General features: G+C 34.1%; 3 protein-coding genes across 4 annotated transcripts; 1 reads left to right on the top strand and 2 right to left on the bottom strand.

Annotated features, from left to right (window-relative positions):
* Window positions 1-32: 32 nt before the first annotated feature.
* On the bottom strand, window positions 33-515 carry LOC113871768. The gene has a single exon (XM_027508872.1). It carries the CDS (start codon window positions 513-515, stop codon window positions 33-35), a length of 483 nt encoding a protein of 160 aa, XP_027364673.1.
* A 2,605-nt stretch (window positions 516-3,120) lies between these two features.
* Window positions 3,121-7,163, bottom strand: LOC113872537 (dihydrolipoyllysine-residue acetyltransferase component 5 of pyruvate dehydrogenase complex, chloroplastic). The gene is made up of 7 exons (XM_027510165.1): window positions 6,453-7,163; window positions 6,089-6,355; window positions 4,805-4,996; window positions 4,620-4,707; window positions 3,780-3,850; window positions 3,589-3,672; window positions 3,121-3,472 (listed from the first exon to the last, which is right to left on the bottom strand). Exons 1-7 carry the CDS (start codon window positions 7,026-7,028, stop codon window positions 3,368-3,370), a joined length of 1,383 nt encoding a protein of 460 aa, XP_027365966.1. The 5' UTR covers window positions 7,029-7,163; the 3' UTR covers window positions 3,121-3,367.
* A 987-nt stretch (window positions 7,164-8,150) lies between these two features.
* Window positions 8,151-11,691, top strand: LOC113872545 (tetratricopeptide repeat domain-containing protein PYG7, chloroplastic). Of its 2 annotated transcripts, none has more exons than XM_027510173.1 (6): window positions 8,151-8,408; window positions 8,742-8,829; window positions 8,954-9,014; window positions 10,298-10,581; window positions 10,789-10,935; window positions 11,129-11,682. In XM_027510173.1, exons 1-6 carry the CDS (start codon window positions 8,206-8,208, stop codon window positions 11,411-11,413), a joined length of 1,068 nt encoding a protein of 355 aa, XP_027365974.1. In that variant the 5' UTR covers window positions 8,151-8,205; the 3' UTR covers window positions 11,414-11,682. The 2 variants fall into 2 exon arrangements, with proteins under 2 accessions (XP_027365974.1, XP_027365975.1); XM_027510174.1 differs by having other exon boundaries at window positions 8,177-8,408; window positions 8,950-9,014; window positions 11,129-11,691.
* The last annotated feature ends 920 nt before the right edge of the window (window positions 11,692-12,611 follow it).

Raw genomic sequence — 12,611 nt, 5'->3', positions numbered from 1 at the left:
GCAATGGCCTGATTGCCAAAATAATTGCAGAATTAGAATACCCTTTTCTTAGGTTTACCTTGAGAATTATTGAGGGAAAATAACTTCTTTAAGACCTTCACAATCACCACCATACTAGGCTTATACTTGGTTTGAAGAAGAGAACCATTAGTTTTGGCAACTGTTAAGGCCCTAGCATATTTGAATTCAACCGTTTCCTTTGAAGAGGAGTGAGCAAACCTTGATGCTGAAGACAACTCCTCATTGAAAACCTCCCACAACAAGTCCATTGGGACCTCTTCATCATCCACTACTGTTGTTTCCTTTCCATTTTGGACACATGAAAAGCTCTTCCTTTTGCCCTTAGAAACCAGTTTTGCTTCAAAGCAATCTTTTTCATTTTCTTTGCTTCCTTCTACAAGGACATGGTAGGAATTAGAAGAGCCTTTTGGTGATAGATTCCACAAAGGATGTGAATCAAAGTTGTATGTACAAGTGTCACTAACTGTGGGAAAGCTAAAGTCTTCTATATCCATGGTTTGGGTAGTAAGCACTTTGTCAAATGTTACAGATGGGAATGATATGTGTGTGACTTTGGGTTAGGTTTGGACCAAGTTGTTGTTTTGGGAAGGGTTATAGTTCAACTGCTGCACAAAGCTACACATGTTGTTAATATTAAGAATGGGGTTTATGATCTCAACCTTACTTTTTCAAGGAAGATCTTCACTCTCATAGGTAGGACAGGACCATACATGCCTAAACGTAATATAACCAATAAAAGGCAAAACCCACTCATTCACCTGCTTAATTTGTTAGGAAAACAATAATTGACAAAATAATAATGATAATAATGAAAAGTGAAGTAATTAGATACCCAGGAATTTGACTTTATCTATGAGATAATGGGTTTGGATCAGCTTTTACAAAAGCACGTAGTATATGATCACCTTTCTTGTACCAAAAATTGCACATTTTACATTTTGCATCAAGTCATTTTTATGCTTATTTTCAAAATTGAGGTGTTGACTAAATGAGCCATGAATGGATCTTTAGAGTTGAGTCATCACAAGTGTAGTTTGATGGTGATCGTGGTTAACAAACAAGTTATATGGAATGCATGGATACCAACAACAAAATAGTTAAAATGAGGTAGTCGGTAGCTTATGCTTGGGTGTAGAGAAAATTAGAATCGGGAGGAAAAACTTTAGAACTTGACAATTTGTGTTGTTTGAAAGGGACTGTTTGATTGTGTTCTATTTAAATTATTTTACAAAAAAAAAAAAACAGTTCTTAAAAAACTGGTATTTATAAATAGTTTTAGAAATTAGAAAGAATAAAAATTAAAAACATACAATAATTGTTATTTATTTTATTTTTCAAAATAGTTGATAAAACAAAATACATAATCCAAAAGTATATTTTTATTAAATTTAAAACCATTTTTAGAAACAGTTATCAAACAAAAAACAGGAGTATAGACCAAATAAGCTTTGAAACCAATTTGCTAAGTAAAAATCATTAAAAGGGATTTTGGCTTGCTTTTACTCTCAAAATTTATGGGCATAGGATAATGTAGCGTTGAAGAATGCTGACCAAATGGTTTGTAATATAATTTTTATTACTAGTTAGATTTTATTAAAATATAAAATTACAAATCACTTTAAAAAATCGTAAATTGAATTTATTAAACAAAAACGAGATCTATGTAATTTCATAATTTTTAGTAAACTCTGATTAATTAAAAAAAATATGTTAGAAAATATATGGGTAAGATTTTTCATGTAATGTTATTGGAAGTTAAGTCTCCCAAAAACACGAGACGATAAATCACACTTTATATACACGACCCACCAAATTAGAAAATCTTGTTCGCATGATTTTCGCCTAAAAAATGAAAATAACCAGTATTAATGCACAGAATGTACTGCACAAGTTTAAAAGAAAGAGATTAAAAAAAATCAGCGTAAAATAAGAGTCATGTAGTATCAATATATATTTATGATATTTTTATAATTGACACGTTGAAAACTTAGTTAGAAGAATGTAAATGTCATGATTACATGAAATTTTTTGTAATTACGACTTAGATAAATAATTTTTTCGCATGTGGATATACTCCAGTCACAAAATAAAAAGGAACCGATTTGGGAATTTATTATATAATGTTTTTGCTAGTTCTGTTTGACGTTATCTTTAAATTTGTGTCCTTATTTTAACCGCTTTAATTCTTCAACAGTAATTCTTTTAAAAAAGAGAAATAGATACAATAAAACAGCACAGGCAAAAAACAAAGTCCTATTAAAAGCCAAAGTTTAGACTGAGCAAATTAAAATTCTTTTACATAAATATAATATATATTATTGAAAAGTCTTATTTTATTTTTTCTTGACTTTTAATTTCAAACTCATCTTGTTTAATAAATGAGTTGAGCTTGACTCAAATATTATTACTTTTATTTATTTATGTACACGGCGGATGATTAACTTTCACGTTTTTATGCAAGGGTTAGCAAAATCTACATTCTATTTTAAGCAAAACGAAATCAAATAATTTTTTTTATCAAATCAAATAACTTGAAATTATGGAAATTTTAGTTGTATAGAACCATTAAGTTTAACTAAAAAAATAGTAAAAACTGATTTAAAGAAGAAAGGAAAACAAAACTTTTTAGTTCAGTTTCTTGAGAGATAATTTTTGTTATTAATTGCATTAATTGATTTAATTGTTAGATTATGTATTTAATTGTACATGTGTACAGCTTTCGAAAAGCAAAATGTATATACCTTTTCCAAGATCAAATCAACACAAAAAGCACTTGAGAAACCAAATTTGATGCATATGTAATTTACTCTTTCCATTTTACTACTAACCTACGAAATTTCTGGACAATGGTTTTTCTATAGAAAAAATTTCAGTATTGAAACAATGCCAATTCTTCCTCAACTAAACACTACCAGATCCTCTGTTACAGTTGTAAAAAATCAACATGGTATGACAAATGGATTGCAGCAGCAATTTTCTTCCTTATTACCCCTTTTTGTTCTATAACAATCAACGTTCAATCCTTTGAATTTCAATATCCAACAATAAGCTTTATGCTTACACAAATAATGCACATTATTAGACAATAATGAACATCCAAAAGGACAAAAAAAATCTATCAGACAGCATTAAAGAAAAATGTAAATGGCACAATCAACTGAAAATATCATTTAAGAAACTAAAGCTCAGATTTCCTATTCAAAACTCTTCTCCTGTTCTTTGTAAAATCCCGAGTGGATAGTAATTGGGTCCTCAATTTCTGCTTGTCAACGATAAATAATTCCACAAACATGATGAGAGGAATAATAATCGAGAGGAACATGTTCACTTTGTTAGGAAAATGAGACTAGAAAGTAAGATCTTTAGGGTCCTCAATAATCTGTGACAGGGTTTGCAAGAAAGAAGCTACATCAGCACCATAGATTACTCGATGATCTGCCGTAACATTGACCTGCAATTTTTGCATTTCTTCAATTATAGGAAACAAGTTCTGGACCTGGATTCACATGTATCTGACAATAAAAAAAAGTCATACTCGTAGATATACAAATGCCTGGACCCTCATACCTGCATTTGGTTCTTCATGCCAATGCGACCATCCTTGGTAGCCACCACAGTTGGCTGTGACACTCCAACAGCCATTATTGCTCCCTACACAAATTCAAAGAATGATCACACATTCATATTGCCCATCACTGTTCTAATTAGAACATATGGTCAGCCTCTTGCACAATTTGAACACAAGTAAGACGACTCACAGTTCCAGGTGGCAGAATAGCATCAAAGCGATCAACACCAAACATTCCCAGGTTGGAAAGAGTGAAAGTACCTTGAAAAGTAAAAGCAATCAGTGAGGGCAAGCAAACATTAGAAACAAAGTCCTTAATTTGGCCCAATTTGATGTCAGAGTTCAGCCATAAGGACATAATTTGCTTTAGGTAAATATCATAAAACTGTATCCTACACCTACTTCTTTAAGAGATCCCCATAAGGCAGAATTAAACTAGTTGGCAGTTTATAGCCCACACAAGTTGACTTCAATAATTTAGAAATGGGTTTATGAAGAAGAAATCAGAACATTCACCTGAAAACAAGATGATCTGTAAATATCAACAACAGTCCTGAAGTCCCACACAATACATTTTACACCTACATTATCACATTCCATACCTAAAACTAACAGTTCAATGATAAAGCATATGATAGACATGTAAAGTTACCCATGCCTTTCTTTATAGAATTTATCACAAATTCATTGTTTCACAGTTGCGGGAAAATGCAACCCAAGAAGAATAAAACTAAGTACAAGATAATCCATTGAAGTGTCCCAGTCCATTTTTTGACTACAATTTAACTCTAGACATGACAGCCCACAACAATCATGGACTCCACTATTGTCATTCATATTTTAAGGCTCTGAGCCATTATTTTCTTTAAGACAAAGATATCTCATATGCATATAGTGATAGACTTTTGATTACATTCATTTTAAGTTAACTATCAATATCCCAAGTCCGTACCTACAAATTTTAAGGATTCTATGATATAAATTGGAAAACTCATTGAAATACCTTAAGTAAAAAAAATAACAACTATACCAGTGTTGTACTCATGAGGTTGCAGCTGCTTGGCTCGGGCCTTATCAACCAGCTCTTTCCACTTTCTTGACAATGAATAGACATCAACCTACAGTATACATCAAATATATCTTATTACAATTAAGCACAATCTTGTATTAGAGGGGGAAAAAATTAGAAGCTGCTCAAAATATAGTATCAAAAACCTTATCAGCATCCTGAAGCACCGGTGTAATCAATCCGCCATCCGTAGCCACAGCAACTGCAATATTGATACAGCTATTATATGTAAAGCTGTTACCATCTCTACAACTAGAGTTCATAACAGGGTGTTTAACCAGCGCAAGTGCAGTAGCCTTGGCAAGCAATGCTGTCATGGTAACTCCCTTTGACTTGATCTAATATTTTAAAAAATAGAATTAATCAATAGACAGAGGTTAACAGTTAGGACATGAGTCTGCAAGTCCTCGTAGGAATAACAACTTCATGAAGGACACAGAATCATACACAACTAGTATTTTTGCTTTTATTTAAGTCAGATATTCATTAAGCTTGTGTTTGGTTTCACATTTGAATGACTATGGATGCACGTTTACTTTAGCGCTACAAGTAGTAACTTCTGGGTTAGATCCACGATTATAGATTTTCAATGTATTTTCAAATGCACACACTAAGTATAATTGATAGCTTTCACTAATAAATTGTTTTCCAGCTTTTCTTAATCATTTTTGTGTTCTTTGAAGATCCTGAATTCTTGCGACCAGATCTGTCAATGAATAATCTCCCATTCATCACAAGTCCCAAATAAAATCATCCCAACTAAACATAGTATTACCTGAATTGTCACTCAAATCTCAAAAGAACCAATACATAACAAAACAAAAAACAAATCATTGGCCAGAGATATCCAATCCTAATCTGACTACAATTCAACCTCCTCACAGATTACAATTTATGAATGCATGAGCAAACAATAGCCTAAGGTGAAGAAGGAAAGGTTGAAATATTCTAATGACCAAACAACTTTCTATCCAATATCATCATTGCAAGAATTTCCAACAAAGAAATGAGCGAGTTAACGAAGTTAACAATATATGTTGTTAACTTTGTTAGAATATTCACGTTCAGTACCACATACAAACAAACTACAAAGTATATGAATTCCTGTTTTTTCTTCACCCCTGTTTTTTGTTGTGTGTGTCAATCTCTAAAGTCATCAAGATTTCTACAAAACGCAGAACCAGGAAACATAGTTGGAAAGCATTCAGAACATCCCAAACAGTCCAAAAACCAAGCAAGAAGGATCCATAATCATGTTATAACCTCCCCCCACAGCACATTAAACATGTCATCACAACATCACACCACACAAAGACAAAGCAAAACAATCATTGAAAAGAAAACCAACATTATCTAAGTACTCTAAGTCAACTAGTATGGAAACTCAACCACAACATCCAATGCAATGCACATCCAAATTCAAAGTTCACCTTCTTGTACAGGGCATCAAGTGCATCCGTGGTAATGGTGTAACCAACTCTGAAAGTAGGAACTGCCAAACTCTCCACCATGTTCCTACTCACAGCACTCTGCATTGTGGTGAAAGGCACCACAGTTCCCAACTCAACCCCAGCAGCCGCCGCACTCTTCTCTGGCGCTGCCGCCACCACAGCATTCCCGGCAGCCGCAAACGCCTCAACATCCTTAGCCACAATCCTCCCCATCGGTCCGGTCCCCACGACCCTCCCAAGCTCCACCTGTTTCACAAAATTCAGTTACAACTACGCCACAAAAATGTAACTTACTAAATAATTCATAACCGCCAAACTAATTTCTAACAAACTGTAAAACTACCTTCAACTCCTTGGCGAGCTTCTTCGCATAAGGTGACGCAACAATCCTCTTCCCTCCCTCCGACGCGGGATGGCTGGAAACAACGATCGGAGCCGGCGCCGCAGAAACAGGCGCCGAAACAACCTTCTCCGGTTGAGATTCCGCTGTTGGTGAAGGTGCAGGTGCGGGTGAGGAAGAAGAGGAAGAGGAAGAGGAAGAGGAGGCTTTGGACTTGGCTTGAGGAATCTCGTCCTCATTCTCGGCGAGGAAGGCGATGGGGGATCCAACGGCGGCGGTACCGCCTTCGTCGACAACGATGGCGGCGAGGTAGCCGTCGTAGAAGGTTTCGACGTCCATGTCGGCCTTGTCGGACTCAACGACAACGACGCTGTCGCCCTTGGAGAGTTTGTCGCCTTCGGATTTGATCCAGGAGACGATTTTTCCCTCAGTCATGGTGGAGCTGAGGGCGGGCATGAAAATCTCGCGGATCTTGGCCCGAACGACGAGCGGCGTTGTCGTTTTGCGGTGGGGAATGTGGGTGCGGCGGAGGGTGGAGGAGGAAGGGATGAATGGTGTGTGGAGAAGGTGAGCCATCATCGCACTCGGTTTGTTTCAATTGAAGAGAGTGCTGTGTGAGTGTTTTGTTAAGTGTTAAGTACAAACCCCTTTCCTCGAGTTCATCGAAACAAGACGGAGGTTTCAACCACCATACCGCTCAATCTAACGTCTTTTAAGCCTTGTTTCGGCTCTCTTTTTTATTTTTATTTTTTTCCATTTACACAAGCTTAACAATTTATTTTTTAACACATTTTTATTATTAAGTAACACTTATTAGAAATTATAAATATATAAATTTACATCTTTATTTATATATTTTTTTAATAAACTTTACCTATATTAATAAAATTATGTTTCTAACCTCCGGTTTTAAATTATCCTTTTGTTTTGTTTATCTTAAAAGGAAAAAAGCCATTAAATAATAACAAAGTTTATTATTCTTTAAAATTTCATGATTTTAATTTTTTGAACTAACTCTCATAACATATCTTTCTTTTAATTTTTTCAAATACTATAAACTTTTTATTTTTAGAAATACAATAGAGTATTAAAAAGATAAAAAAAAATATTTAAGCAAAATACATTGTTTTTATTACTAAAAGCCTAAATTCACTTATAAAATTTATTTTAATTTAATTTGTAATTTCAAATTTTAGTCCTGTGATATTATTTAATTCGATCAAAATTAACTCTAATAAAATAGAGATGCCTATAGTCTAAATTCTAAAAAAACAAATCATTTTTTACTAATCTTTTACTGTAAACTAATAACTTTAGATTAGCTCATATATAAGCCATGACAGTTTTAACTTTTATTTTGTTTTCGTTTATAAGATGCAAATTATAGGTAAATACAGATTCGTACATACAGCATGTAATAGATCACTCGAGCCACTATTCTACTTGTACCTGACTTCAAGAAATATCAAGTTAAATTTATTAGTTTATACGGAGCATTTAGTCAAGTAGTCAAAACAATATGGAAGGAATGACGAATATAAAGTGAATCTTTTTTTTTTATATAACATTGAGAATTATGTTAAGAACTTGCTCAACTTTACTAATTCCAGCAATATGATTTAATAATATTGATGGTTTTAAAAATAATATTACCTTACTTAAAAATTAATATTACCGTCTGATCTGAGGTGGCATATCATGGTGGAGCAGGATAACATCTGTAACTGAAGAAGCAGAAGCAGAAGCAGAAGCGAAGATGGGTGGTTCCAATTTCACTCACTTCCTCGTTCTTCCCTCCTCTTCTCCTCCTTCTCTTTCCACTCTCTTCCCATTCAAATTTCCCTTAAACGATTCTTCTCCCTTCACTCTTCTCTGCAACCAATTCCCTTCCAAACTTACTACAACATCTTCATGCCCTTCACAATTCTCACCTCCTCGCCGTCACACTTGCTTTCTAAAGTAATCCCATTTCCTATCTCCCTCTAATTTTCTAAAAGATTCAAACTTTAGTGTAATCGATTCATGGGGTTCTTCACTTAAGTATTGTTAATGTTGTTTAGGAGAGTGGAGTGCTGAATTGGCCAATTGGGTGACTGTGTGTGTGATTGCCGATTTAGTTTACATTTTCCAAGTTTCATGATGTTTGAGAAATGTTGAGTTTGAGTGGTTTGTGTAGGAGCGCGTTGCACATTCACATTTAACACATTCGGTTTTGTTACCTTCTTAGAGGCTCTTGTTTCCTTAGAGTATGCGCATGAATGATTGTTTGTTAACGTGGAGCACAATTTGCAGAAAGATGAAAGCCTCGGGACTTGAGCAAACAGGACCCATTTTACATGGAGACAACCTTGATGCAATGAAGAGCAGGACTGTGCTTCAGGTTTTTTAGCTTTCACCTGTTTTACACCAAAATTTAGCATTCTCCTTATTCATGTCATGCCTTGTGTTGACACCTTAAGTTCTGGATACTAATTTTTTTTTTCTTCCATCATGGACGAAGACAGAAGTTTCAAAGGGAAACGCCGATGGAATTCCTCAGTACCCTTGTCACAAAACAATCTATCAGTAATTCCCTTTTCTCTGTTATTGATTTTCTTATTCATAACATGTTTTTGCGTACCATGAGCGAAATGGTGTCATGCGTTTCTAGAAAAATGACAAGTTTTGTAATGGTAAAATGTAGTGTGTGGTTTTTTATTTTATATCAAATTTTCATGCATCCTGTTTGTTTTTGTTGAAACTAACCAACGGATGATGATCTGATGTTGTAATGGTCAAATTTTGTTAAACCTCTGAAGCATTGTATCTGTAAATTGATCAACAAATACTCCAAGATCAAGAAAACATGAAAGAAAATAATCATGAAGTTTGTTGGGAGGAACTACAGGATAAATTATCATGTTGGTCTTATGCATTTAAATTTACAAAGCTCCTAACTGCATAACTGTATATAATGTTAGTGATATGGATGTACCTGTTTTTTGGTTTGGAAGATCCCTGCTTATGTTTGACTGTCGGCTAATGGACTTAGTTTAATCTATGTTATTCCACTTATTTGAAGTATTTTACAATTTTGCAGGGAACCAAATCATCCGTTCCCATATCCTGTTTTTCATGTCCCACTATACAAAATAGAATGATGTTATAACCATTTAAAATTCTTACGACACTTTCTACATCGAAGAGAGAATTAGAAAGAGAAGTATGGAATAAGATAGGTGATCTGATGAAGAGAAATAAAGAGAGAAAAAAAGTGTGGAGAAAATTTTAACTGGGAATAGCGTTACATATTAGGCAGTTCAGCAAACTGTGTAACCCAATCTATCTGTTTGGGTTGATGGGTTAAATAGGAAGTTATCATTCATAATAATTAATAAATATTTTTATCAGGTTAAGTTAACCTGCATTATGCCTGGTTAACCATCATAAAAAAGTTTTGTTTTAGTTATTTTTGGTTGCATAAGAGAACCTAACCCACCTTGACTGGCCTGTGGATTAAGGGAGGTGGGTAATAATTTATAGATTGAATCTGTCTTTAAGAAGGGTACAAACTACAACAAGCCAAACAATTGGAAATGGATTCAACTCAATTTGACAGCTCTAGGTAGCAAAAGGAATTGTGATATTTCCATTATATATAACTGTATTGATTATTGTTTATATTCAAATTGCTGATTGAGTAAAACCAATGAAAAACTTGTGTACCTTGTTAATTCTAAGCATTGTGTTAAACCTGGTTCTAACATTTGGGCAAACGTCAGCTAATTTCAAATCTTCAATTTTGTTTTAAAACTGAAATAGTCCCTAGAGATATTGCCCTCTTCAATTTTGTCTTGCTGGATTTTCAGTGAATGACTTTACAACCAAAGATCTTGAAGATGGGGGAAGATCATCCAAATGGGTTTCAGCACTCCTGTTTGGACAAACTATATCAGTGATTTCTCCTGATGTTTCATATGCAAGTGGCGCAGTGAAGATAAATGAGATATACGAGGTTGGAGAGTTGTTTGATTTAAGTATCCAACTAATATACTTGGTATTGTTATTGGGTTTGCTAGGAACTGGGACTTTCTTTGTGATTCGCCAAATTCTTGTTCGCAGAGAACTTGACCTTTCTGCCAAAGAGTTGCAGGTAAGAGCCTATGCATCTTCCTTTAGATTAATACTTATTTCTCTTAAGCAAGACATAGCCTCCTTCAAATATATTAGACCCTGAATTTTACATGTTAGTTATATGATTTTTGTGTACCATAATAAAGATTATACATGAGCACTAGCCACTTGGAACTAGTTTTTTTTATGATCCTTTGTCCTTATTCATTTTCTTCCATTGTCTCAGGAGCAAGTAAGAAGTGGTGATGCTGGTGCAACTGAGCTTTTTGAACTTGGTGCAGTGATGCTGCGCAGGAAATTTTACCCTGCTGCTACCAAGTATTTGCTTCAAGCAATTGAGAAATGGGATGGAGACAATCAGGATCTTGCCCAGGTCAGATGACGTGTTTGATTGCTAACAAATTAAATTATATAAGGTGAAGTTTGAATTTAATCTGAAAATAGGAGAATGATAGCATCTCTATGCTGTTGAGTTTTGTAAGTACAATTATACCATTATTGGCCTATCCGGATTTGACTTCTTAACAACTTTGGTAATGATCACATCATTCATTCCATCAACATAGGTGTACAATGCTCTTGGTGTGAGCTATGTCCGTGATGGAAAGCTTGACAAGGGAATTGCACAGTTTGAGACGGCTGTGAAACTTCAACCAGGTTATGTCACAGCATGGAACAATCTTGGTGATGCCTTTGAGAGTAAAAAAGAATATAAGTCTGCTCTGAAGGCATTTGAAGAAGTCTTACTGTTTGATCCTAACAACAAGGTTGCTCGGCCTAGGAGAGATGCTTTGAAGGAACTTGTTCAAGACACCAAAGGAGTTCCTATCAAATCAAATGAGAAGAAATGAATGCAATTGTGTGAACTAACACACTATGAATGTGGCATAGTTAAATACACAGTTTTCAATAATTTATTTGGTTGTGTTGTAGGGAATTTTGGCTCTATTGGTGTAGTTACTAGCTGAGGTAGACTATTGCTAGGAATGGTTGAAAGTTCTCAATTCTCTAATGGGTTACTAAAGCTGTGCTCTGGTGCTGATGGTGTATTCACGTGTGAAAATCCTCTTTTTTTTTTTTTTTTTTTTTTAATAAATGGTCATTTTCATGATTTTTAAAGTGATTCCTTCCATCACCTTCTCATTTCGTCACTGCTTATATCATATTTTTGAATCATTGATGTCCATGCTCTGGACCTGAGCCTCCACTTTGTCTTGCTATTAGAAGTCTAGAATATAATTATAATTGCAAAAATAATAATAAAAGGTTTCTCTTTGACTTATGTTAGTGGAGCTTTACCAGCTAAAATAGATTAATATTATAAAAAATAATTTACAAGAAACAATAAGTTAAGTTATGTGTTTTTCAAGAGAAAAATAAAGCAATTTTACATGATAAGGTTAAAATTTAATGTAAAAGGATTCATCCTCATTTCTCACTTCATCTCAACTGTTTCCAGCACTTCTCTGCCTCTCTCTTCAATTCCAGTCTCTATCTTCCCACTTTTGATAAAATAAGAAAATGATTGGATATTGGCTTTTGTAAATTGAGACACGCGTATACCACGGTTTATTCTTGTTTACATAATGGAGATCAACATGCTTTAACATACTTGAAGAAGACAAAATTATACTATCTTTCAGAAAGTGACATCTTCCTTTAAGATGAAACAACGGATTCAATGAATAGCTTCCAAATATTAACAGGAGCATAAAAATATTCAAAAGATTAGTTTTAGGAACGCTCGTGTTTTAGTCATTGCTAAATCTTAATATATATTTTTTTATGGGAATATTGCTAAAAGTAATTTAAATTTGACATGATCAAGTAATTTCAATTAGCAACAAGTATACACACACTCACTAACTTCTCGTTTTTGGAGAATTCGAATCCCAATTAGTGGAGGAAAATTTTTAATGGGGTGAAGGACTCACACCACAATTAAAAACAAAACTTATTTCATAAGCAAAGTTTGTAGTTTTATATTTTATATATACAAAAATTATTGTGAGATAATCATATTATATTGCAAATATTTTCTAATCATAT

This window comes from Abrus precatorius, unplaced genomic scaffold (assembly GCF_003935025.1).
Source record: "Abrus precatorius isolate BTA unplaced genomic scaffold, Abrus_2018 Scaffold7, whole genome shotgun sequence".
Taxonomy (NCBI): domain Eukaryota; kingdom Viridiplantae; phylum Streptophyta; class Magnoliopsida; order Fabales; family Fabaceae; genus Abrus; species Abrus precatorius.
This window is presented reverse-complemented; position numbering and strand designations above follow the sequence as displayed.

Coding starts and splice junctions, on each gene's coding strand:
- LOC113871768 (XM_027508872.1), bottom strand. CDS start 515: ATGGATATAGAAGACTTTAGCTTTCCCACAGTTAGTGACACTTGTACA.
- LOC113872537 (XM_027510165.1), bottom strand. CDS start 7,028: ATGATGGCTCACCTTCTCCACACACCATTCATCCCTTCCTCCTCCACC. Junction 4,997..6,088: donor TTGATGCCCTGTACAAGAAG/GTGAACTTTGAA, acceptor TTAAAATATTAG/ATCAAGTCAAAGGGAGTTAC. Junction 3,673..3,779: donor CTATTCTGCCACCTGGAACT/GTGAGTCGTCTT, acceptor GAATTTGTGTAG/GGAGCAATAATGGCTGTTGG.
- LOC113872545 (XM_027510173.1), top strand. CDS start 8,206: ATGGGTGGTTCCAATTTCACTCACTTCCTCGTTCTTCCCTCCTCTTCT. Junction 8,830..8,953: donor AGAGCAGGACTGTGCTTCAG/GTTTTTTAGCTT, acceptor GGACGAAGACAG/AAGTTTCAAAGGGAAACGCC. Junction 9,015..10,297: donor TGTCACAAAACAATCTATCA/GTAATTCCCTTT, acceptor CTGGATTTTCAG/TGAATGACTTTACAACCAAA.